The sequence below is a fragment of the Sinohyriopsis cumingii genome, chromosome 5 (assembly GCF_028554795.1).
Source record: "Sinohyriopsis cumingii isolate HCF-2022 chromosome 5, ASM2855479v2, whole genome shotgun sequence".
NCBI lineage: Eukaryota > Metazoa > Mollusca > Bivalvia > Unionida > Unionidae > Sinohyriopsis > Sinohyriopsis cumingii.
Window position 1 is genome coordinate 41,979,713 of NC_142965.1, and position 27,731 is coordinate 42,007,443.

The window sequence follows — 27,731 nt, forward strand, 5'->3', positions numbered from 1 at the left end:
TAAAATTTGTGAGAAAAAAAAAGTTATAGCAAATTCAGAAATGACAGATAATACAATCTTAAGTGAGTTTCTAACAGTACTGACATAATGACTAACAGCATGCTGTGGTCAATAACTTATTTCATGTTTGTCATACAATGATCAAGCTTGACAACAGCTTTCAGGGAAATAGTTTAAGAAAAGAAAGGAAAAATTGACCTACATAAATACTGATGAAATATGTTTGTTATAGTACAGCACGCTGAGACTAACATACAGGGAGATTGGAAACTTCCTGCCTAGTCCGTTAAATATCACCCATTCCCTGCTGTACTGCAAACTCCCTGCCCAGTTCGTTAAATATCCCCATTCCCTACTGTGCTGCAAACTCCCTGCCTAGTCTGTTAAATATCAACTATTCCCTACTGTACTGCAAACTCCCTGCCTAGTCCGTTAAATATCACCCATTCCCTACTGTAGTGCAAACTCCCTGCCTTGTCCGTTAAATATCACCCATTCCCTACTGTAGTGCAAACTCCCTGCCTAGTCCGTTAAATATTACCCATTCCCTACTATAGTGCAAACTCCCCGCCTAGTCCATTAAATATCATCCATTTCCTACTGTACAGCAAACTCCCTGCCTAGTCTGTTAAATATCACCTATTTCATACTGTACTGCAAACTCATACCAAGGGCACTGTAAGATCATTAATATGTGTATTTACTGAATGGGACCAAGAAGCTCATTCATGGTCACTTGTGTAATTTATCTAAACATTTAAGCAAATTATTGAACAAATATGTACATATGTACAAGGACAGTGGTTTCCAACCTATGTGTCACAACCCAAATCAGGACTGAGGATGTTCTGGAGGGTTATGGTGGGTCACTAGGTTTTTTTTGTTTGTTTTTTTAAAGTGGCAAAACGTTTCAAAATATGGAAATGGGGTTGTAAGGCTCAAAACAACTATTTTGTAGGGTCACAGCCAAAAAAGGTTAGGAACCACTATTAGGGTTTAATAGCAGGTGTGCAAAAAATGATTACAAGAAGCTGATAAAAAGTTTTAGTTCTAACCTATTAATTATAGTGAAATGCCATCAACTAATATGTTCTAACCTATTAATTATAGTGAAATATCATCAACAAATCACTAGCAGCCTCATCTGCAAATCAGAGAGAACAGATGCTATCTGGTAATCCTCTGGATATATATTGGATATATAATGCAAAATGTGTTACTCTTAAATCAGACGAAATTAACACTACATAAGACTTTATTTCCAGTAGTTATTTACATTGAAAAACAAATAATATTAAGCACAGAGCCACAAAGAGGGCACTAAACAACTAAATGCACATCTTATATTTATTTTGTTCTCATCATAAAGATGTAAAAGCATTCATTTGTTAAGTTGTGAAAATTATTTATTTTCAATTTTGTCTGTTGTTTGGAACAGGGATATCTTTAGCAACACAACTATCATTTTAACTCTTTAGAGTGCAAACAATACTGCAGGTATCAAATAAACTGAATCCCACCAAACCATATGATGGATTTCATTAAATTAACATCAAAACAACAATACTTATTGACAAAAACAACGATACTTATTGACAACAAAAACAATACTAATTGACAAAAACAATTTATTTCGATTTCATAATATTAAGACTTAATACAAGATTTTTGCATCTCTTAGGAACTTTGAAGAAACACAGACAGTTCTTAAATTTCTTGTGGTCTTTGCTAATAAAAGATTAGATCATGCCATGAGGTTTTGGAGTGCCAGTGAAAATAAGGACCACAGAGGGCAAGGAAACATTGTGGTGAAGGTTAACGTACATTTTTTCATCTATGCTGATGTTTTTGTTTTATCACAATTTAGAAAACTGTACTGTCTCAACCAGGCAGCTGATAATAATGACAGTCCCTGTGTGCAGAAATATTTTACTAGGAATAACACAAAGTACACTGAGTTTCTTGTTTTTTTTTAAGTGCACTAATCTTATACCAAACAATTAAATAAATTAAAACTGATTGACTTTATTATAATTTACCTATGAAGTTCAGAAAGTAAATATAGTCAGTCTGAGCAAACAATTTTTGGGACACATAGATCACAGTTAAGATCCAGCCCAGTTTGTATTCTCAAACCCAGAATAATTCCCATCATTAAAATATTAAAATAAAGAAAACTGAAAGTTCTTTAAACTTTCCATAAGATATTCTCATTCCTGCCTTTATGACAAGTTAAACCAGTGGGTACAATTTTGGGGAAACCTTCTCTTCAAATGTATGACCCTGTAAAAATATTATGCAAAACTCCTGAGTAGAACCATAACTGCTAGGAATATTCATACCAATTCGCTTTTTCTTCATAGTTGAGAAAAAAAACCACCAGAGGTCAAAAGAACAAAACATTCTACATTCAGGTCATAAAATAATAATTCCAGATTAAAAATAACCCTGTCTAGTATCCATGTGGTGGCAGTGAGATGCAACAATCTGGCAAGCTGCATTCAAGTTTGCCATAGTTTTGTTCCTCGTAATCCTTTTAATTTTCCATGATGTGAGAAATGGTTACAAATGACTGATATCAAAATGGCATTTTAAACCTTTTTATAAATAAAATATTCATTCAGTCCTGATCATTTGCATCTCATTCTGCAAGTGATTAAAATCGTGGTGCTTGCATTAGTCTGGTCTCAGTCCTTACCTACTTTTAGTTTAATGATCAATAATAAAGAACCACATAACTGTATCAAAAGCACTATCATTTCTTAAACTTAAGTCATAAGAAGGTCTTCCTGCAGTATGTATCAAGTATTCTGTGTTATATTCGATTAAAGAATCTAATCTTTTGAAATTGAACTAGTTGTGAGAGCATTAGAAATTCCACCAATTATTGCTAGAAGCCTAGATGTATGATTAAACTTGCCTAATCCCCTTACTCAATGTCAGGTACCAATACTTTGTATATGGTTGTGCAAACTTGGGAACAAAGAATGCAAAATTATACGGCCAAACAAAAAAATGTATCTGTCCCTGTTTCCCATGTTGACCCACTTCCCCCCACCCCATGGTAAAAAAAAGACCTGCCTACCTTAATTTTAGGAAAGACATATGTTCTTTTTTCCTTGGCCTTAGTGTGTGTGTTCTAGCACATACGCATGAAAACACTAGTATGATTGCACCTTGTGTTACTGATCATTACCTCTCCATTCACCAGGTCTATCACAGACTCGTAGACTGCAACTGGAAGCTAAATAAAACAACATCAACAATTAATCTTAAGACTGTCAATTAAAGATTGCATTACTGATGACATGACTGATAAAATTAAAAAAAGACTTTATTTCTAAAGAGTTTAAAAAGCAGACTTAAACATTCATGTGAATTGCAAAGTAATTCCATCAAAGTGTTTTATTTGCTGAAATACATGAGGTCAGAATGTTTTATCATTTATACAACTTTGAAATAAAAATCATGACAAAATAGCCATCCTTTTTGTTTAACAAGGTAGCTACAGGTACTGTAGTCTCCATTCTTAGCATACTTGGTAAAGTTACTCAGCAAAGATTTTAATACATCCAAAGTAAATGTTTCTTTCTCTCCCAAGTTATCCACAAAATGACACTGTTAAATAGACTAAATTATAAATAAATTAAGTGGTTTTATCATGAAGTAGAATTTATCAATCATTGTTGCGATGAGGAAAATATTTAGGATTCATCACACCATGCACCTCAATTGGCACTTGTGTGCACATTTTAACAAATGAATTCAAAACAGGGAATGTTCTTCGCTCAAATCTAAGCCAATGGCTTAGCTCCATTTAACACCATCATACTTGTTCTCTTTTGGAACACCCTGGCATGTAAATTAACGACATATATCACAGAGTTCTCTTTAGGTATTTGAGAGGAAAAAGGGGGCAGAGGCATAAGAGGGAATCATTACATTTAAAACAATGCAAACTATACTAACAATCGTTATCACAATCCATTGATTATCTTCTTCACCTCTGAATATATATGCAGATATTTCCTTTTGCCAACTAAAAGGTTTTTCTAATACTTTTTATAACCTGTTGGGGATGAGAGAATTCATGGTTTCAGAAAACTGAGGGTCCAGAGTTAGTTACTTAAGGTCCAGAGTATGCACAGTCTTAGAACGATGGGAGTCCATGACTAGCATTTGAATGTCACGATGTGCTGGAAGCAATTAATAAGAGGTCAATGGCATGATTTGTTCATTTTGACCTTTCCTCCAAAGAGTGTTATGTAGTCCAGAGTTATTCAGAATAGACTAAAAGCCAATTTTGCACAGGACTGAATGTAATTGCGGCAATATCTGATAAGATAATGATCCTCAGTCTGAAATGAAAAATGTTGTTTACAAAAACTGTCCCTTATTTTGGACAAGGTCAGCCACTAGATACAATGTTACCCACAGCATATAATGAAATAAAAAAAGTATTTAAAAAAACTAACAGACAAAAAGTGCAAGTTAAATATACATAACATTAAGGCTGCTAAAATTCATTTGGAACATTCTATAATTCTGGACTTGTGATAGAACATTTATGATTATTTCAAATTTAATGCATATTTTGTAAGTGTCTTTTGAATTTTCACTTTGTGTTTAAGGCAAATAAATTATTTGTTGAATTTTACTAAATTTGTTGGTTTCTCTTCTTTTTTATTATACAGTTTAAGATCTAATGTTGTAACATAAGCAACCAATGACATTAACATTTGATTAACAATGGGTTTGAACAAGTGCCTTTTGCCACCACTTCACATCCTCTAATGAACTTTATGTGGCAGCTCTTACTCAATCCCCTCATGCAGTTTTACTGCAATTATATTATTATATGCTCATTTCTGTCTCCATTAACTTTACATTGTCAGAATCATGCAATACTTTACGATATTGCATACCTTCATATTGCACTCACGTGCAAGACACATGTGCCCAGTGTATTTGGAACTACTTTGTAAACAAATCATGTACTCATGTAGTAGACGCTTTAAGGTTTGGTTGAATAAATTTTTTTCTGAATGAACTGAAGCAGATGTTTTGTGGACTGCCACATACCAACTGCTTTGCAATATTCCGTGTTAACTTTTTGATACAACATTTCAGATGTAGGCTAGCAATAGATGCCAGACAGGTCAAAAAATTGTTGGGTCGATAACATGCCAGTGATAAGGCATAAATGTGTCTTCTTTAGCTGGTAATAAGAATGACAAAAAATTGACTTAGTTTTACATCCTGAATTTCCTCAAAATGTACTTTCTTAGTTCTGTAAATCTGAATTACATGAGCCATGTCATGGGTTCCAAAGCTTGGTTACACATTTCAAAATTGTACTGTAATTTAGATTATTATATGCTCATTTTTTCCGTGTTAACTTTACATTGTCAGAATCGTTCAATATTCCCCCATACTGAACGCGCGCGACAATACATATATAGCATTCACGTGAATAAAGGAAGTACTTTCTTTTGTAAATAAACAATGGACTCATACACCAGTACTTTTGATTTGTAAACAAATCATGTACACTCGCGTAAGAGGCTCTTTACGTTGTGGTTGTTTAAATTTGTTTCTGAATGAACTAAAACATGTTTTGTAAACTGCAAAAAACCCCAGCTGTCTTGACATTTTGCGTTGATACATTGTTACGGATTTAGGCTAGCTGCCTTATATAAATGGCGGATTAGGTCCTTACAAATAACAAGGCATATAACTGTTTTCATTAGCTGGTGATTAGAATGGCAAAATAAAATATACTTACAGTTTTACATCCTGAATTTCCTCAAAATGTTTTTTCTTAATTCTGCAAATCCGAATTACATGAGCCATGTCATAGGTTTTCAATCTGGATTACACATTTCGAAATTGTGCTGTAATTTCGATGATAAGTGCAATTGCTTCCTCCTTACTGCACTCTAAATGAAATAAGCATTAAATTCCATTGCGTCTTTTTGATAATTGCAATTGAAAGACTTCATATTCTTCCCATGTTATGATTTCAAACATTCAATGACAGAAACAGAAACACATCTGCAGACGTAAACAAGCTTCTCCCGCACCACTTCAATCCGATGTATTTCATGTATAATTTGCACAGATGAATCCAGTCCAAAATCACAAACTTTCGTCGAATTGAAACAAATTACCAAAATATATTCACTCCAGATCAAATGGAAAAGTCGTTGCAATGCGCATTCATTCACAATATGACTGCAAATTTCAATTTTAACTAGACACGCCATTTTCTTTTGAAAGTTATGTCAACCGCATGACTAAGTTCAAATTTATCTGGGCGGAGCTATGTGTGCATTAATAATGATGTCATTTTGTAATGCCAAATCTGCACTTGTGTATTTAGTTTGGAATACAGCACTCATTCATTTACGTTGTTTCTTGTAGTGTATTTTGTTTATATAATTAAACCTTAGGTAGAATAAAAAAATGAGCATATAATAAAAAGGTTGCTGCATTTGTATGGGAAAATATGAACTCATTTTGTCGGAAGGATATACTGCACTCACAAGTTCGTGCAGTATTCATTCCGAAAACTCGTTCATATTTTCCCATACAAACGCAGTAACCTATAACTACATTCCAAGTCAAATTACATCCTCCTTACTGCACTCAAAATAAAACAAACATTATATTAAAGCTTCTTTTTGATAATTACAATTGAAAGACTTCAAATTTTTCCCACAAAGGGATTCAAACATTCAATGACAGAACAAAAACACACTTGCAGATGTCAACATGCTTCTCACTTGCTGCTGAAATCAGACATACATCATGTAGAGCTGACACAGATAAATCCCTTCATTATCAAAAAATTTAGTAGAATCGACAAAAATACCAAAATCTATTCATTCCAGACTAAATAGAAAAGTTGCTGCAATGTGCAATCATTCACAATATGACTAAATTTAAGTAGACCGAAATGCCATTTTCTTTCGAAAGTGATGTCAAGTGTGCGACTAAGTTCAAATTTATCTGGGCGGAGTTATGTGCGCATTAATAATGTTGTTGTTGTGTACTGATGAATCAGCGCTTGTGTATTTAGTTTGGAATACAGCATAACTTCAGTCATTTTGTTTCTTGTAGTGTATTTTTTGTTTATATAATTAAGCCTTAGGTAGAATAAGAAAATGAGCATATAATAAAAAGGTTACTGCATTTGTTTGGGAAAATATGAACTCGTTTTGTCGGATGGATATACTGCACTCCCAAAGTCGTGCAGTATATCCATCCAAAAAACGTGTTCATATTTTATCATACAAATGCAATAACCTATAAATAGGTGATGCCTTCAGAATTTACCTCATTAATTCCTGGGTGCATGTAGATCCATAAATTTATAAACAGATTTATAAAGTAGTAAAGGCAGTCTTCTGTCAATGAAATTAAACTTAAATAATGCTAAGACATTTTCTGGACAGAGAAATCCATATTTATCAACAGTCAACTTACACCTGCATGTCTTGAAAAGGCATTCAACTTACATCTGCATGTCTTGCAAAGGCATTCAACTTAAATCTGCATCTTACAAAGGGATTCAACTTACATCTGCACGTCTTTCAAAAGGATTCAACTTACATCTGCACATCTTTCAAAAGCATTCAACTTACATCTGCACGTCTTGCAAAAGGATTCAACTTACATCTGCATGTCTTGCAAAGGGATTCAACTTACATCTGCATGTCTTGCAAAGGGATTCAATTTAATCTGCATGTCTTGCAAAGGGATTCAACTTACATCTGCATGTCTTGCAAAGGGATTCAACTTACATCTGCATGTCTTGCAAAGGGATTCAACTTCAAAAGGACAGGACTTTCGTTAATGCGACAAATCTGAAAAGGAAAGAATTAATATCAAAGAGTAACATTCTTTTTAAACATTAAATATGACTGAAGAATATTCTCTGCCTATTTCAATATGAAAATACTCTAAAAATTTACCCATTTTAGCATCATTACTTAAAAAAACCCATAACATTGTCCATGTTATATGTTTTTCTTGTATTCTTATATGTGTAAGATCGTGTTATCCAGCGCAGAACACTAGTGGAGATATATCTATCATTCATCATGTGACAGATGACTTTTATCACATGACCTTCACCTGCCACACATACTGATTACAACAACCTAACAAGAACTGATTATGAATCTGGCTTTGGGTCAATCGATGGATAATCATTTCTAAACAAAAACCTGAATTAAGGACTATGTCATTATCTTTTTTACTGTTTCATTTAATCACACTATCAACAGTAGGCTTTTTCTTTGCCTGTTCACACATGTATCATTGTGTAAGCTATCTTCAGTACAATATTTGGGTGCTGTGTGTTGCCATTACTTTGATGGTCCCATTGGATGCTGAGTGTTGCCATTATTTGATGGTCTCATTGGATACTGTGTTGCCATTATTTTGATGGTTTCACTGGATGCTGTGTTGCCATTATTTTGATGGTCTCATTGGATGCTGTGTTGCCATTACTTTGATGGTCTCAATGGATGCTGTGTATTGCCATTGTTTTGATCATCTCATTGGATGCTGTGTTTCTATTACTTTGAGGGTCTCATTGGATGATGTATTGCCATTACTTTTATGGTCTCATTGGATGCTGTGTTGCCATTACTTTGATGGTCTCACTGGATGCTGTGTATTGCCATTATTTTGATGGTCTCATTGGATGCTATGTTTCCATTACTTTGATGGTCTCATTGGATTATGTGTTGCCATTACTTTGATGGTCTGATTGGATGCTGTCTTGCCATTACTTTGATGGTCTGACTAGATGATGTGTGTTGCCATTACTTTGATGGTCTCATTGGATGCTGTGTTGTCATTACTTTGATGGTCTCAACCACTGTTATCTCAATGCTGATATGTACTTAAAAGTCACTTTAAATTTATGCTTGAAGTTTCAGTGTATGGCTACCTTTTTATGCAATATCTTAAGGCAAGAACATTTTCAATGCATCTTTCATTAGTATTCACAGTATGCCATATTAAATTTCATTTAGAAATGATAGAAAAATGGGCCTTCAGTGTGCAACACTGTTGAATGGGAAAACTCTATCCTTGGATTCAGCAGATTCTCATGTCTGATACAAACTTCTGACTTTCCGGTGGAATTTTCTTATTTTAGATTGATGCATATGAAGGATTCTATATAGAAAAAAACTCTTTAAAGAACTTACTTGTCATGTGTATTTAATCTGCATTGTTTGGTAGTTATTTTTTAATTTTTTTTTTAATTTGATTATATGCTACGGAAAATGGTATGTTGGACTTGACCTTGTCCAAAATCAAGTTCATTTTCTACTTCACCTGTATCATTGTTTGTTTTTTATTCTGTAAACAACTTATACATAACAAAAAGTTTCCCATGAGTATGGCTTAACTATTGGGATTATTATCTTGGCCTGAGTCAAGGACAGTGTGTTTCTCATCAAAAATAACGGTCTTGGAAAGAGAGACTTCCATTTATAGTATAATTTCAAATAAGTGTATATTTTGGGATTGTATTAATGCTATCCAACAAAACACTGTTGGCACATCACCACTACACAGGCCACTAAAGGCACAACAACACTTCCAGCATTGGATGTAATTTTGATTACCAAAAAAGTTTATTCAGTACTTTAATAATTAGGACTTGTATCTGCGATTCTAAGACTAGCTAAGATTTAATTAGCAATACCATAAGTTCTTTTTACTATTTTTACTTTCTATTCTAGGGAAATAAATTATCTGTTGAAATGGACAAAGCTTGTTGCCTCTCACTCTTTTCCATTACTTATTTTAAGACCATTGAGTCAAAATACTGTACATCATTTCTGTGGATATCAACTGCTATGGTTTTGTAACAAGAATTAATTTTTCACTTTGTGCTTACATTCATGGATTTTGGAAGACTACAAGGTTTGTCTGGTCTTTAAATCTGTGGTTCTCTGCAACCATGAAATATGTTTTATTCATATCTATCCATAGTATATCAAGGTACAAACACTGCAATGCAAATCTAGCTGTCCTAAGCTTGGGTTTAGCTGCAAAAGCACTAAATGTTGCCTGCCCACTAAGGAAGAAATCAGACATGAGTAGTCTCCCTTGGGTAAATGTATTTGTGCCAAATACTGTCTAGATGTAAGTTGCTAGTGGAGCAGATGTGAATCCTGTACAGGTTTTGATGTTACTGCACAAAAGCTAAGAAGTTGTGCCTATATTATGATCAGGTAAGTATCAAACACATTTCTTTTTATTCATAATTTGTTTTTTTCCTTAGGGAACACAGCCATGATAGTGTGAAGTTGCTGAATGACCTGGTAAGGTAACCTGTTGTGCTGCTGCTATAGGTCCCACCAGGTCAAAATGAGCCTTTTAGGATGTAAGGTCTCTGAGGCAAAAGCAAGAGAAATTCATATCTGACAAACATTCCACAGCTTGGAAAATGTCAGTCAGGGAACAGTTACAGTAGAATGCTATAATGGAGGCTACTGCCCTAATTTCGTCAGCCAATACAAGCTAGAAACTCATTTTTTCTTCAGTTAATCTTTACAAGCAAGTGAATACCCCACTTTACCCAGGATGATAGCGCTGAACTGTCCTTTAAATGGTAGAAGCAAACAAGATTTCCATCTTCTTACTGGCTCGGTTTGTTTCAGGTACCACTTCAAAATCCTTACACAGATGCCCCTCAGGCAAAGGATGTATCAAAGAAAGTGGTTTCTCAGCAAACAACTGATTCCCCATGAGTAGGAACCTGTTCTGTAATTCAGTAATTCTACCTGCTGTAGCTAGAATGCCTAAGAAGCATGTTTTGAATAGGAATTGAGTTGAGAAGGTTACAGACATAAGTTTGAAAGCTGCTTTATGAAGCTATTCAAGAACCAACAATAGGTTTCATTCTGGACACAGGGTCATGGCATTCGACTGAGACAAATCAAAGTTCACCAGGTTAGAGAGGTCTTTGTTTTGGCCTATAAGCCCCCTTCTCTTCATGTTTTCAACTTAGTTGGTCTTCTTGCCTGAGCGATTTTGTCCATCACACGTTCTGAAAATTGGTTTCCCCTGAGGGTTTGCATGATATGAGCCAGGCATGCAGGATAAACAATTCTGGATTCAGATATAACTGATGTTGCTTGAGCAAGTGTGGAACAACCAAGACTTTCTTCAGAGCTTCTGCTGCTAATTTTAATTGATCATTTATCAGGTCCTGATGTCACTCACATTCCCTAACTTTCTGCCAGACCTTGGGGACAAGAGTGGTTGGAAATAGCATTCATCTAAACCATTCCAGGTCATGGAATGAGCATCAGCTGCCCAGGCTTTTGGATAAGGGACTGAGATATAAAAGGTTGGCAGTTATGCATTCAACCTTGTTGCAAATAAATCCACAAGTGATTGTTCCCAGCAGGCAAAAGTTCATCTCAATACCAAGGTGTGAACAGACTGTCATATTAGATTACTATATATACTTGTATATAAGCCGAATAATTCAGGAAAAAATAAATGCCTGGAAGAAGGGAGGTCAGATTATTAATGGAACAAGGTTTAAACTTAAAAAATTTTAAGTTTTCTTGTTGACTACTGGAATATATTGTTAATGCAGATCACCAAAGATGAGCTCACATATTTAATCTGAACCCCAAGGGCCTGTTATATTCAGGGTTCCTGCCACAACTTTAAAAGCAGATTCCCATCCAAAACATAAAAATTTACAAACCTAACAGTATCTCCCAAAGAGGTCTGAATCCATATACTAAAATTCTCCCAAAGGCAAAAGAGTAGCCACATTACTAGTTTCTGACTAAAAGGGTTGTAATAACAAAAATTTAAGATTTTTTCAAGACTTTTCACATATTTTTCAATTTCTCCAATTAAGATTTTTCAATATGGCTGGACATATAGGTTGGCTTACATGTGGGTCATGCATTTTTTAAAGTTTTACCTATTCAGTTTGAGGGGTCAGTTTATACATGCTTATATACAGTATGTTAGAACAATGCTTTTCTCAGACAGAATCTCCTGCTAAGGTTGAGATGTATTCAATATGGACTTCATCTTTAGGAGACTCCTAAAGGGGTCACACACCAATGACATCCTGAAAGGAGGGCAGGTGGTGAGTATCTCTATCAACCATGATGGAATTCATGCAGATTGTAACTTGCAAAGACTAAATCTGCAAGTGAATACCTACAGAAAGTCAGGTGAGGTTCTCCCATTTGTTGAGATGGGATATTATGTATCCTGAAATCTGGATTGCTTGATCATGCATGCATAGTTTCAGTACTCACTGAGACAAGAGAATTATTTGCAAAAGTCTCATAAAGCAGGCAATCCAAATAACCGAGATCCACTGGTGCAATGGAGAGAACCAATAATGTGAAGAAATTTCTAGGCTGTGATGCAAGTTTGAGATGATTTTCAAGGCACATTTTGGCATTTTTGAGAGAGAGAGAGAGACAGAGAGACATTCACAAGCATTTTTACCCCATACCCAAGTGGATAAAATGAGAAGGGATGATATCAGATTTGATTCTACTGACATGGAATCCAAGGATGAGCAGATGAGAAATGTCTTGATCTAGCATATAATTCACCTGGTGCTTTCGTAGAATTTTGTCCAGGCAACTGAAAATCATGGACATGGGGATACGGTTCAAAATGTGACAGGGGACACAACTCTGTCCATAACTCTCATGAAGACACATATACTGATATTCTGGCCAAAAGTAAGTGCCCTAAAATAAAATATCTCATCTCTCAATGCAAAATCTCCATTCTGAATGGCACTGAGAAATAGTCTCAATTCTTAAACAAGGTGTTGCAATGAAAAGGTTTAGAGTACTTTGTTCTATAACTAGACAAAGTGTGCCACTGGCCTTTGGTACCAAGAAAGGCCTGGAGTAAATGTTTAGTGAGTTTATGTTTGAACTAGCACCACTTTTGTAAGGACAACAATGATTCATCCTTCAACATGTCTCTGGGAAGTGTTAAACTGTTCTGTAACTGAAATTGCCATATGATAGCTTGGCTGCCCAACGAAACAGCCCTGTAGGCATAAGGCAGAAAACTCGATCGATCATGGAGGGCTGAGTATTTTTTGAACATCCTCCAACTGATAAGGGATGAAGGTTCTTGTGAACATGAATCTTCACAATGGCGACAACAGCAAGGGATGGCAACAATAACTGATATGACATAACAAGCTGTGTGATACAGGGTAGCTTTCGGCAGTTCACCAATTTCAGTGTTGGATATGCGTAACATGTTTCTCATACGGGTCTGAGAGAACGCTAATTGTGGTGGTCATGTGCTGAGCACTATCTGTGTTTTCAAGCCAGAGATTTTAGTGCCAAATAAGTGAAATCAGAGTTTGTAGACAAGCTCAAGTACTGTAGCTGAACTGCTGTTAAGTACTATGAACTCTGGGAAATCTATTTTAATGCTACCAACATGCTTATCATTAAACAATATGAACTGCAAGATAGATATTCATCTACAATGATACGAGAGTAATACAAAGACAGAAATATATTTTGAGTATACTTCACAGCTCAATGATCAGATGGGTGTTGGAGTGAATCACTTAACCCATGGGGAGATTACTCTTGTTTGACTCCCACCCTAGTGGGCAGACAACATTGTTTGCATTTTTGTTACTAAAAAAAAAAACATTATAAGTGCAGAATTTGTGAGGTTATGGTTTTACTCACCTAATGTATCATGATCAGATAATATTTCTAAGGAACATAAAAACTGGTTGCCCAAAAAAGACAGTGCATTTACAGTAACTTAGTTCTCACAGAATTAGATGCTAAATGCACAGGGTTATATTTGATGGTGCAAAACCGAAGTATCCAGAGAAAACAGTTTAACATCAATATAATGCCAAACTCTGTAACAATCTGTACTCAGTGATTTATTAAAACTGGCAATAACATGGAGATATAAGCAAGTAACAAATAGCATTAGAGTTCTTGCCCTTTACACAGTCTTTTGTTGCTATGATGTGTATGTTACAATTGTGTAACTACATAAATTTAAAAACTGCAAACCAAATTAGTGCCTCAAGCAACCCCCATTACTGTATCATAATCATCACAAGCAGAAAGGTCACTTAAAATTTCATTTCCCGATAGACCTGTTACAAAATTTGTTACATTTTCATCTCTTAATGAGACTTCAGTTAACACTGTTGAAAATTTTTGGTAACACAATGTTTTCCACACATTCATTTACTGTACCTGCTTGTGAACCTTAATGTCAGATTCTGTTGGGTCATCACCTGTCGTGTACCACCCAAGAAAATCCATATCACTAAATACTTGTTTGACTGAAAGAAAAAAACAACAGTTAACTGATGAGAAATACGCCACTGTTCAGCTCAAGAATGCATGTATTCAGCTCAGCAGAAAGACAAATTGGTATATTTGATATTGCAGCTACTCTCATGGGCTACAAAATGTATTTGAAAGTATATAAGACTGAAAAACAGTCAATCACAAGACAATCTCTCTTCCTTATAAACGATGAGCATCTCATGTGAAAGCTACAAATTGTCAATGAAGGAATCAATTGTTGCAAAAAAGTGCAAAATCTAATCCAACATTCTTAGTTCAGAACAAAAAGAGAAAGAAATTCATCCAAACTAAAAGAGAATCCTTTGATCACTAACTATTGAGAAATTTGACATAAGAATCATTCCAATAAACATCATCAATATACATTCTATTGCAGTGAGTGGGACAGTCAACAGTTACAGTCAGATCCTTGTGCCAAGATTTTATTGACAAGGTAGTTATACGCCACAATTATGATTATTCACAATCATTAACAATCACATAAGTTTTATCACATTAATCCTAAAATATTCCTGTGACCTATAAATGAAAATATTAAATATTCAATAATTATGTCTTTCACATTTGTCCTTATCAGAAGCATATGCTGATAATATGTATCATGAATACAAGCTGACTGGTCAACAAACCCACCAATCAAAATGTCAAGATGACAAGCTGACTGGTCAACAAACCCACCAATCAAAATGTCAAGATGACAAGCTGACTGGTCAACAAACCCACCAATCAAAATGTCAAGATGACAAGCTGACTGGTCAACAAACCCACCAATCCAAATATCAAGATGACAAGCTGACTGGTCAACAAACCCATCAATATAAATGTCAAGATGACAAGCTGACTGGTCAAAATAACCACCAATCCAAATATCAAGATGACAAGATGACTGTTCAAACACCCATCAATCAAAATGACAAGACAACAAGCTGACTGGTTAACAAACCCACCAATCCAAATGTCAAGATGATAAACTGACTGGCTAACAAACCTGTCAATCTAAACGTCAAGATGACAAACTGACTGGCTAACAAACCCACCAATTCAAATGTCAAGATGACAAGCTGACTCATAATACAATCGTCAATCAAAATGTCAAGATGACAAGCTGACTGGTTAACAAACTCACCGATCCAAATATCAAGATGACAAGCTGACTGGTTAACAAACTCACCAATCCAAATGTCAAGATGACAAGCTGACTGGTCAAAAACCCATCAATCCAAATGACAAGATGACAAGCTGACAAGCTGACTGATCAACAAACCCACAAATCTAAATGTCAAGATGACAAGCTGACTGGTCAAAACCCATCAATGCAAATGTCAAGATGACAAGCTAACTGGTTAACAAACCTACCAATCCAAATATCAAGAAGACAAGCTGACTGGTTAACAAACCCGTCAATCTAAATGTCAAGATGACAAGCTAACTGGTTAACAAACCCACCAATCCAAATGTCAAGATGACAAGCTGACTGGTCAACAAACCCATCAATATAAATGTCAAGATGACAAGCTGACTGGTCAAAAACCCATCAATCCAAATGACAAGATGACAAGCTGACTGATCAACAAACCCACAAATCTAAATGTCAAGATGACAAGCTGACTGGTCAAAACCCATCAATCCAAATGTCAAGATGACAAGCTAACTGGTTAACAAACCTACCAATCCAAATATCAAGATGACAAGCTCACTGGTTAACAAACCCGTCAATCTAAATGTCAAGATGACAAGCTGACTGGTTAACAAACCTACCAATCCAAATATCAAGATGAAAAGCTGACTGGTTAACAAACCCATCAATCTAAATGTCAAGATGACAAGCTAACTGGTTAACAAACCCACCAATCCAAATATCAAGATGACAAGCTGACTGGTTAACAAACTCACCAATCCAAATGTCAAGATGACAAGCTGACTGGTTAACAAACCCGTCAATCTAAATATCAAGAGTGAGATTATTGGCTATGACATTAGTCCACTCATGCAGCAACATAGCCATTTCAATACATAAACGATGTGACTTTAGACCGTAAACTTCTCACTGCTTTAGTGGCCTAGTGGTCAGAGTGTCCACCCTGGATGCAGGAGGTTGCAGGTTCAAACCCCAACAGAGTCATACCAAAGTCTTTAAAAATGGTACAAGCAGATGCCTTTCTTCACACCCAGCATTAGGGGGTTAGTTTTAGGATTGGTCAGCCTGGTATCAGGATAATATGACTGGGTGGGACATGATGCTACATGTCTGTGGCATGATGCCCTAGTACTAGACATCGCTGTAAACTGCCACACTGTAGACATCGTAGCAATATGACTTAATTTTTTTTAAAGCTATGTCAAAAATCCAAATCACACATACACATTGTAAATTTCTCTTTTCCCGCTTTGTTCAAATCCTTTCCTGGTCATGTGATTCATAGTTCTAGGATATAAAAATAATAACTTTTTGTAAGATCGGATATTACACAAAATTTTAACTTGCCAGTAGGCAAGCAGTGGGCAAGCGGCAAATGATAAATACATTAAGTCAAAGTTGAACTGGACCTATGACAATGGACTATCATCAACAGTTCTTTCACTGAAATATTGGATTATATTTTTTATGTTCACCAGCTGAAAATATGCATGTTTATTTTACTTGTGCCAGAAGGAATACACATGCAAAAATGTACTCATAGTTCATAACCTCCAAAAGAAAGAGTTTGTGTTGAAATACCCAAAGTACTGGGTAGTAGTGAACCTGGTTGACAATTTTCACTGGTATACACATTAACTGATAAAATACGTACAGTGGTCCCTCATTATTAACCCTCTCAAGATACCGCTATACCGCTTTATAATGCAGACAGTCTCCAATCCCATTTAATATTATATTTTATACCTGGAACACTATCTTTGTAAAAATTCAAATGAGGTATTTTCAAAATGCATAATTCTACAAGTTTGATAATTTGTGCCCTCCAGTGACTTCATACATGACTGATGTACATGAAACTGATTCTGAACAGCAATATGCAAGACAGCTGTCTTTTTTTAGACGTTCAACAAACCCACTGTGAGGCTGGACAAATGCTGAAACTGTCTACTTGTGCAAAACCAAATTTTCACAAAGCTGCACTAAAATGTAAAATTCTGGTCAGTGACAGAAAACTTTACTTACCCAGGGAATTGAAAAACTTGTCTTTTGCTTCATGATTTTTCCTTCCTTTACTATTTATAAGTACATCAGATTGACAAATTAAAACGGAGTTTTCTTTGCTTTAACTAAATGAAAAAGATATGCCCTGTACAAAGCCCGACATAAAAACTTGGTACCATATTATGTGACACTATTGTTTGACAAATTCAGTAAAACCTAAATGCATCAAGAAAAGCAACAAATTTTGAACTTCATGACTAAAATTTTTTAATTAAAATGTTTAAAATGTACATTTTCTTAAATTTAATCTATTTAAATTATTTTCTTCATACCTGCATATGAACACTGAATATAAAATATCTGATGTAAAATATTAAGACTGATACACATACACTGCTCCTCCTTTGTGTTGTAGTAATCCATGTTAACTACTATGTCTGAATCAATTATATCAAACAGCAACTCGAAGGAATTCATCACTTCAATATTTCGACCTTTCTGCTTCCCAATCAATGCACCAAGAACTGAAAATAAAGAAATCATAGAAAAAAAATCAAGTGAGGTAAAATGTAGTTAATTATATCAGTATTCCATTTCATACAAAAATGTATATGAATTGGGCATTAAAAGCACTTGGCACATACAAAACATTGAACTCGTACATGCAGTTCACGTACAGAAACTGAAGCTTGGTGCTTGCACTAAATTAAGTCTGAGAATTGTATTTACAGCTAGATATTGGTATTACTCAACCTCATCCTATTTCTCAATATAACAAAGAAAGCCTGATAAAACACAGCTTATGTGTGCAATTTGTATGACACATGAGTGGTAGCTCTTTTACAGTCTCCATAATGGCCAGACTAGATACATGTCCCTAGTGTACTAACATGCTTTCAGTGCACAATACAGATCCGGAAAGAAACAGACATAAATAAATTCTGGATTCCTGAATTGCAAATTAATGAAGACATGGTATTCCTTACGGCTCGGAAAAAAAAAGTGTAACTTCATTTTAAGGAAGAAAAAAAAACAACCAGAAAGCATTTGTAATATTTGGAGTTGTTAATTAACTTAATACTGGAGCTGTCTCTACACTGGTATTAATACATATTAATACACTCTGAATATACTTTCAATTCAAGAGATTATCACTTTCTTTTTCCAGTGGCAACTCTGCATAATTTCTTTGATGCCAAGTGCAAGGCAGCTGATGAGCCTGACTCTTGCACAACTGGACAACAGAAAACAGTTAATGTATTTGTCTTTTTTTAAAAGTAAAAGAGCATAGCTTGTCCAAGAGACTGAGAGATTCATGCAATGAATAGGACATTTCCATGGGACTCAAAATCCGAAAATAATGCTAGCTATATGCACTCATATTTCCAGATAGTATTATAATTACATGTAGATTTGTATGTGCTTTGGATTTTTAACATAGCTTTAACAATTTTTCAGTTATTTTGTTATTATGTCTTGCAGTGTGGCCGTTTATAGTGATGTATAGCACTGGGCATCATGCCACAGACATATAGCATCATGTTCCAACCAGCCACATTATCCTGACACCAGGCTGACCAGTCCTAATACTAACCTCTAATGTTGAGCAACTAACAGAGGCAGCTCTTAGTACCATTTTTTAAATCTTTGGTACAATTTGGCCAGGGTTCAAACACGCGACCTTCCACATCCAAGACTGATGCTAAAACCACTAGGCCACTGGAACGGTTAATTACAAATCGGTAAAAATAGTTAATCAACTACGAGATAAACAAGCAATGAAGACTTTTAAGCTTCTACAACTTCACCTGAAATAAAAGTCAGAAACACTTCAAAACAATTTTGACACAATCTCTATAAACATACATAAAGTACATGAAAACATGTCTTCATGCCACAGTGTTCCTCTACTCAAACCATAGTTGTCACTGATGTTACAGTGTGTGTGTGTGTGTGATTCGGATTTTTAACATAGCTTTAACAATTTTTCAGTCATATCACTACGATGTCTGCAGTGTGACAGTTTATAGTGATGTCTAGCACTGGGGCATCATGCCACAGACATGTAGCATGATGTCTCACCCAGTCACATTATCCTGACACCAGGCCGACCAGTCCTAACACTAACCTCTTAATGCTTAGCGCCAAGCGGGGCAGCTGTTAGTACCATTTTTGTAAGTCATTGGTATGACTTGGCCAGGGATCGAAACCACGACCTCCCACATCCGAGGCAGACGCTCTAACCACAAGGCCACCGGAGAGGTCTGATGTTACAGATGATTAACCTTAAGTGTACAACTACATATTTTGGGGTTAATTCAAAAGAAACATGGATTTTTTGCACATGGTTAATGTTTTGCAAAGTTCTGAGAAGTAAAACAAACAAACAAAACTAGCTTGTTCTAGTGGCAGTTGAGTAATCTTTCTAATTAATTTTTGTTACCTATTTGTGACCACAACACTGTAGTCCAGGTATTCCTGTTGGTTAAAAGTAACTATCATGTATAGTCTCTGCTGTGCTCGTTTGAAACTAATATGCAAAATACATGGTGTAATGTCCAAGATGGGCACACTTTACAGTTTAAGAAAAAAGTGAATGTAGGATAATATGCTGTTTTCTTAAAGATGCAATGAAAACAGTGAATGTAGCTTGGGTCATTTTTTCTACTTTCAGTGTCTTGGCATGTGAGGGGGCAAATTTCTGTTGATCTATGAAGAACTCATTACTTTGAGACCAGAGAACAATTAAACAGATTTATGGAGACAGACACTTGTTAAATCGCTATACTGCAAAAATTTCTAAATGTCTAGTCAGGGACGGTAGTGAGGCTAATTACACTTTTGTTTATATAGCAGCCAGACGGACTATTAGGGACACGGTTAAACTTCAATTTCATAGTGGAACTATCAAAAATTGAAAATTTCCATAAACCGTTAGTCACAATGTAGAAGGTCAAACTGACCCCAGATTTGGCGCCTATTATAAAAGGTGGTAAATACATTTAATCCTGATTGGTTACGCTAAATAAGGGGCATGTTTCCCACACTAAATTTCCTAGTTTTAAATATCACCACATCGAAAAAATCTATTTAGTCTAAGCTTTGCTGCAAGAGTAAACGAACGTGGAGTCCGAGAGGAGATATTCTCTCTTGTAAAACACTTGTCCAAGGGACCAGAGGTCTGAAAGTTCAACAGTCACAATTTTGGCAGTAAGAGCAAGAAAACGTTGAAAGCACAGGTATGTGCGTCAAAATTTCCTCAAATTCATTTATGCCAATATAATGTTTTGCTTGAATTATTTTATAATATGTGCATGAATTTAGTTGTTTAAATTCGTAAATCAATTCTCTTGATATGAGTATAACTGTGTTGAGTTTATACATATATGAATTTGTACAATAATCTTCTTCATATAAGACTGTCAAATTGTTCGAATTTGTCGTCTTGTTTGTATAGGAATTGGGTATTCTAAGAATTCATGTATAACCTTTACTGATATGAGTTACGGGAATCCATCTGAATTCACCGATATTAAATGATTTCACGTATGATAAAGACTTGAATGTGTGTACTCGCTGGAATAGCGTAATTATGACCTGTAATGAATTTTATTCATTCATTTGTGTAATTGAGATGAGAGTGGAACCGTTATAGCCATTAAGAATGATATTAATTTTATGAAACTAGGACTGTTTTGGTCTGCCATGCTTGGCCCAACTAAATAGCCTTTGGTATGTATTTGAATGCCGATAGTAAGATCTAATAACGAGAAGTGGAGGAATGATCTATTCCCAGTAGGATAGCCGACAGATGATTTAGGTCGCTGTTTGTTTATTTTAAAAGGGGAAAATAGCTCTTCCAACATATCCTCAGATGTACCTACGCACTAATGCAATCAATTAGCTGTGCATCTACATGCTTACATAACCACCTACCCACACAAAGAAAGAGGACCAAAGGGAGGCAGTAGAAAGGTTGGAAAGGAGAAAGAAAAAGGAAGGAACGAAGGGGCAAAAGGACAGAGAACAGCTACAGTGAAACTGGAGGGAACCAGAGCTAAGCAGGTTATGCAATTGTACAAGGCAACAACTTTGATTGTTCACTTGATTGTATGATGACTAATTCTATCAGTAAAACAGATTAGCTATTTTTATAAATATATTTGTATTTTGAAATTCGGTGAAAGATTCATTCCAAAGAAGAGTATCTTCCTAATGTATTATATTATCTCCAGTGTTTATGTAATTGATTCAATTTTGATTCTTTTTGTACGGGGCTCGTGTCATTCTGTTCTATATATATGCTCTGATCTCTATTTATTCCACCTATAAGTTTACTTGATCCGGGCAATAACACCGAGGGCGATCATCTCCTAGATAACGAGAACCAAATAAAGTGGACACCTTGAAAGAAGGTATAATCTGCCAATCAACCCACACCCCTTGCAAGTGAGGGGCATACCTTTACATGGCAAATAGATTGTTTTGAAATGGAATTGAGAGAATTCAGTAAATTAATATAGAAAAGAAAATGTAATGTCTTCCTCAGTTCCTTTAAGCTGCATACAAAAATAAAGAATGACAGGATAAAGCAACTGAGCAATGTTATAGCTGTATTAAAAAAACAAAGAATGACAGGGTATAGTGATTGAACAATGTTTTAGTTGTAACATCACAATCACAGTCATCACTGTTCTAATTGCCATAAATTTATTTGATATAATTCTAAACATTTCACAATGAATGAGCCTTAGCAATCTGATGACATTATTGGTGACCTAATAATATACACATAATGTCCTGAATTACTGCAAGGGAAAAGAAACTATATATACTGGGACTCTTATTTTTATGTCTGGGACTGCAACTTTTTTCAAGGAAGAGTCCTGCACTGCAACTTTCAAAATCCTATGGAGAACCCTGTTTCTCCTATGATACAGAGAGGAACTGGCCTTCACAATTTGTCCAAACAATGTCATTAGCAAGTATTTGCTCAAACGTTTTAAAAATGGAAGGCAGGCTAATCATTAGATATAAGGCACTTTTTCATTACCCTCACCTACTGGCTCTAGTCAATGTTTTCGATGCTCATTATCTTTTCAGTGTCAAATGTGTTCTAGTATTTCATCCAACACAACCACTATTTATTACACAGAAGTTTTATTTATTTGTTGGTGCTCCTAGCAGCCAAGTGGTCTAAAGCACTTACCTTTACTGCAATCTCACCCATATCCATGTGGGTTCGATTGTCTGGCTCGGCCAATGTATGTGAGAAAAGAATAGTAGCCCTATAGTGGTTGGAGAAGTCGCCCCAATCCATCTGAAGAAGTCACCCAAAAGATCATATATACAGTACTAATTTGGGTATGTCACCCCATGGTGGTTACCACTTTATTATATCGCCTCTTCAGCTATTCTATTACCTAATTAAGATTATAATTCATGTTGATTAACATTCACACTAAAATTCAAATATAAGCCCCTTCCTTTTATCATTTTTTATAGCAATTGTTTACTTTGGCCCTGTATAGGTTGGACTAGTATTACCAGTCATTGTGGAATTGCAGTTTGCTGTTTCAGACTTGTTTGACTGAAAGTTACCAAAAAATGAGATGATATAATCATCTGTGTGGTGTCCAAGATGGTAAGAAATTCACAGCAGCCCTATTTATTACATCACTTATCAGATTATTGTACAGTTTCCTAATTTCCCATAATAAACTTGGTCTCATTCCATCAAAAACAGACCCTTCATTGTAACTATTTATTTTAAATAAACCCAATTATTTTCAATGGAATTTAATCTTTGCCTCTTAATTTAGTAACATATAAACTATATCACCAAATAAACATTGTAATTGGAATAAACCTGGGTTAGAATGACTGAAATATGTGGGGAATATCTGAAGTCTTCACTATCTCTGCTTGTCCACTAACTTCACAGATGTGGATCAGCACACACACAGACAATCAACTATGTCAAATGCTTATTGAGGTGTAACAACCAGAGAAAGCCCTAATTAACTTTTTGCTAAGCATTAATTAAAATAAAATACTTCAATGCTGACTCATGATATGTCGGCCTATTCTTTGTATGTGTTTGAAAAGATGTAGTGTTTATGCATCAAGCATTATAAGAGAGGAACTAACTCATGTTTTAGTAACCACCCACCAATGTAACAAATGGCAAGATATACTAAGCAAACTAAACAACTGATTTTAAAAAAATAAAATATTTGGAAAAGTTCAACATCTTATAAATTTCATAAGTTATTAAACTGAAGAGAAAAAATAATGATCAGGATGTAGTGTGTTAACAACCCCTCTATACGGCCCCCCCACCACCACCACCACCAAAGTACTGCAAAATTTGAAACTGAATATAAACCCGATAACTTCTTAACAATCTCATTCAGTCAGCAAGTTGATAAAGTTCATTAGCAGATGATAAACTTGGTGTGGGACAACTTCTTGCAAAATTTGAAACTTGGATTAAGATGCAGTATTGTTCAAGAACAATTCTATCTTTCAAATAATTTATTTATCTGGATGATTCTGAAAGATAAATATTAAATAGGATTTTCTAAGTTACAACTTGAAGAAGGTCATGGGTTGGGTCTTCATGTTGACAGTGAGAAATCACATTTACATATGCATTTAGAATAGAAATGTGGGATATATTTTAATTTTATTACATTTTATGAATATTACTTACCTAAATTAAAGAAAGATCATTGTTTCTTCATACAAATTGATTTTTGACCAAAACAAAACATGATCCAATATTTACAGAAATGATATATCTGTGCCGAAAAGTGGTATGTATATCTCCAATCTAGGTTGACTTCTCCAGATACATTGGGGCGAATTCTCCATTGAGCGATTTCTCCCAAGGCAAGTTCTCCATGTGGCGAGTTCTTCATATACCAGTATCTTACCAGTATCTTCCCATGGGTCAGTGGTTCTTACTGGGTTGTCCCTGCCACCCACTGAGTTTTTCTTCCAATAATTCTACTGGTTGCCATGTATAGCCTATCTTGCACTAAGAAATAGCATTAAATCCCAAATAATAACAACAATGTCAGCAGGCAAGTGGAACTACTAGTTTCTAAAAATCAACAGCAGTCAACTTGGCCAAGATAGACTGAAATCTAACATCTCTTTAATTTTGAACTAAGAATATGGAAGTTTCATTTATCTCTTTCTTTTACTCTTGGTATTGTTTGTATACTTGCAGATTTCTCAGCTAAGGTTTTTGTATGTCTTGTGTGATTATTACATTTGTATAGTCCTACAATGTAAGACATAGCACGTTTTTGTTTTAGTGCTACGTCATACTATCCAAATAACGGCCTTGTATAGCATGTTCCGATGTTGTTGATACTGGAATGAGTAATCAAAGTTTCAGGAACATCTTGCACACTTGGGAGTCTATATCGGCACTCCTCCACTAATTTATGCATCATTAATATACTTACTATGCGTCTTTATCCTGGCGGAATGAAAATATGATACTAGTAAATGGACGCATTTTCATGTTCTGTTGACATACATTTCAATTTGCTGCAATGCGGCAGTAGTCAAGGTATGCCAAAGTAAGTTCAAGTAGGTTCATTTTGGGGATACGTTTCTTGTACGAAACAGTTCCAACAAGCATAATATATTTTTATTCCTTTCATTAAAGAATAATATTTCAATTTAACCCAATTTCGGCATTCCCGGGTTTCATCGCTTTCCAGCCAACTAAAATGTAGGCCAATGAAACTTGAAAACAAGTCCATTTCTTTTGTGAGAATTTGAATTGATTTGAGAAAAGACGTCAGAGTGAGTAAAGTCTGACTAAAACATTATGGATTTACTTTGTAGAAAAGCATTATTTTAGTTGTCGGCTGTGTGAAATATTCCTGAAAATTTGACTTTCGTAACGATGTTAGTCGACATCAAAACACACTACACAGCGCAGTTAGTTAGGCTGTAAGACATTGACCTACACAACATAAATATCAGCGTCGAGGTGTTACATGTTGTTGTAGTTGTTGTAGGGTTTAACGCCATTTTTTAGCACACGATAGGCTATACATGGCGGCCAGTATTAATGGTGGAGGAAGAACCCAGGAAAACCCCGGAAAGAACCACCGACCCACGAGAAGCTACTGGCAAGCTTTCTCACATACCCACATTGGCTGAATCCGAGATTCGAACCCAAGTAGACAGAGGTGAGATGGCAGTGATCCGTAACGGAGAGCGCTTTAGACCACTCGGCCACTCGGGGCCCCCGAGGTGTTACATGTTGGACTATACATTTGTATAGCTTTTGAAGTGGGTGGGTGAGACCATTTTTGTATTCCGACTGTCAAAAAATAAAGATAAAATCTTTAACAACACTGAGGAAAATCCATGTAAAAGAGACAACAATAACTAATTATGTCACAAAGCGCCAACAGATGAAAATAATGAGGTTTTATAACCTTAATTTTAGTTCCGGAATCCCGGTTTATTTTTTCCGCTGATGTTTCAACTTTACCAGGCTGAAAGTCCTGGACGCAAACTTTTTAAATCAGTACGATCAAGTTGTACGTCTAAAATAGTTGGCTTATGTGCCTGAAAATTTCAAAAGGTTAATTTATCATGACAGAGATCAAGTACCCTGCTGTGGTTTTCCCTCTTGAGCTCGTACTCTTGTCCAGTGTTCCGAGACATTCATTATAACAAGTGGGTGCAGAGATATGGAAACACTTCCTGACGTTCCGGCAGATGCCATCACGCCAGGATTTCCATATTCCACTTCCATGCTAGTAGCCATCGTTTATGAAATTTTAATATTTTTATCGCATAATTTCACTTTACAAAAGCTAAACAATTCGGATCACCTCGGATAGAGGTTCGACTTAATTTCATTAAATACGAACAACATATGAGATGCCGTAACGGATAAAAGTTGGTTATAAGATTTTATTTAAAGTCGGCATGATTTAAAACAACAATTCAAAATAAGCTCTGATGAGCATTTTACTGACGTTATATAAAACAAATAAGGCATTACAATCAACATGATTAGCAAGATACCCAAACGCATCATTATACATAGATACAAACTGGATAAAACATAACGCACAACTTGTGACATGAGTAAGCAAAGAACCCCAGAAGTCAGCGGGCAAAAATGAATTTATTGTTTGGAATTTTTTTAAAAAAAAAAAACACACAATTTAGGTTTTACAAACAAAATTTATCAAAATTTAAATTTAAAATAAAGACAGGGGCCCCAAATTAGGACTTAAAAGCATGCTGCGATGCAGCTCACACCATACTTAAAAAAGGAGCAAGCAGTAAGGTTATTGATTAGTGTATAAGGCAAGGCCAGATAAACAACAAACGCTAACACGCATTAGCTATCATTATGGCGTGGGTGGGTGTATTATTTACAGATATTACATTTACATTCTTTACCATTCCAGGATAGAATTCTAGATCTAAACTAACTAAAATTGAATTGCTCTCTAAAGTGATTTGTTAGCTCATTCCGTAGAATGGCAGCTGAATAACTAAAATATTTCTTGTCAAATGTTTATGTTGTAATTCTTGAGACATCTAAACTATTTGATTATCCAAAATTATATTTATTGTTTTTAAAACATTAAATCATCCAAACACTTTATCAGTAATTAGAAGGTCTTTTGAGCCATAACCCGAAGTATGTTCACCATTAGAGTTTGCATTTTTACCATTATGTGGGGGTGTAGTGGTTGTCTAGGGGTGGGGTTCTTCTTATAGACTTTAACGAATTATGAGAAGTTCCCCTGGTCCTTATTCAGAAGGTTAATTCTGGACACTATATTATTTATTGACTAAATATATTTATGGCTACGAGCCCCCAGTCAGCAATGCCGACAGTTAAATTAAAAGAAATACAAAGATGAAATTTAAACAATAACAATTTAATAAATGAAATTTAAAAGAATTTAAAGTAATCAATGTTTCTCTTTCACCCAATGATCCCTTTGATCATCATTTGAGTTCACAGTGTGAGGAGATTTTTCCCTTCTTGAGTGCTACTCATCTAAATCTCTTCGTTCCCTTGTCTTTTTCTCCTTTCTTGATCTCCACTTCCGCTTCCTCTTCTATAATCCTTGTTCCTTGCCGTTATCTTGACTTCCGGTTCCTCTTCTAGTATCCGGAACCCTTGACGGTATCCCTTG

General features: G+C 35.3%; 1 protein-coding gene across 1 annotated transcript in view; it reads right to left on the minus strand.

Moving 5' to 3' along the window:
- The window catches only part of LOC149799023 (COP9 signalosome complex subunit 6-like), a 51,090-nt gene extending 24,687 nt beyond the window's left edge, over positions 1–26,403 (minus strand). Inside the window, exons 1-5 of the mRNA XM_089957968.1 lie at positions 26,179–26,403; positions 17,925–18,056; positions 14,274–14,362; positions 7,806–7,868; positions 3,197–3,244 (exon numbers count right to left, since the gene is read on the minus strand). Coding sequence (XP_089814094.1) covers positions 3,197–3,244; positions 7,806–7,868; positions 14,274–14,362; positions 17,925–18,056; positions 26,179–26,335 — 489 coding nt within the window. The 5' untranslated portion in view covers positions 26,336–26,403. The remainder of the gene's footprint in view (positions 1–3,196; positions 3,245–7,805; positions 7,869–14,273; positions 14,363–17,924; positions 18,057–26,178) is intronic.
- Between the last annotated feature and the right edge of the window lie 1,328 nt (positions 26,404–27,731).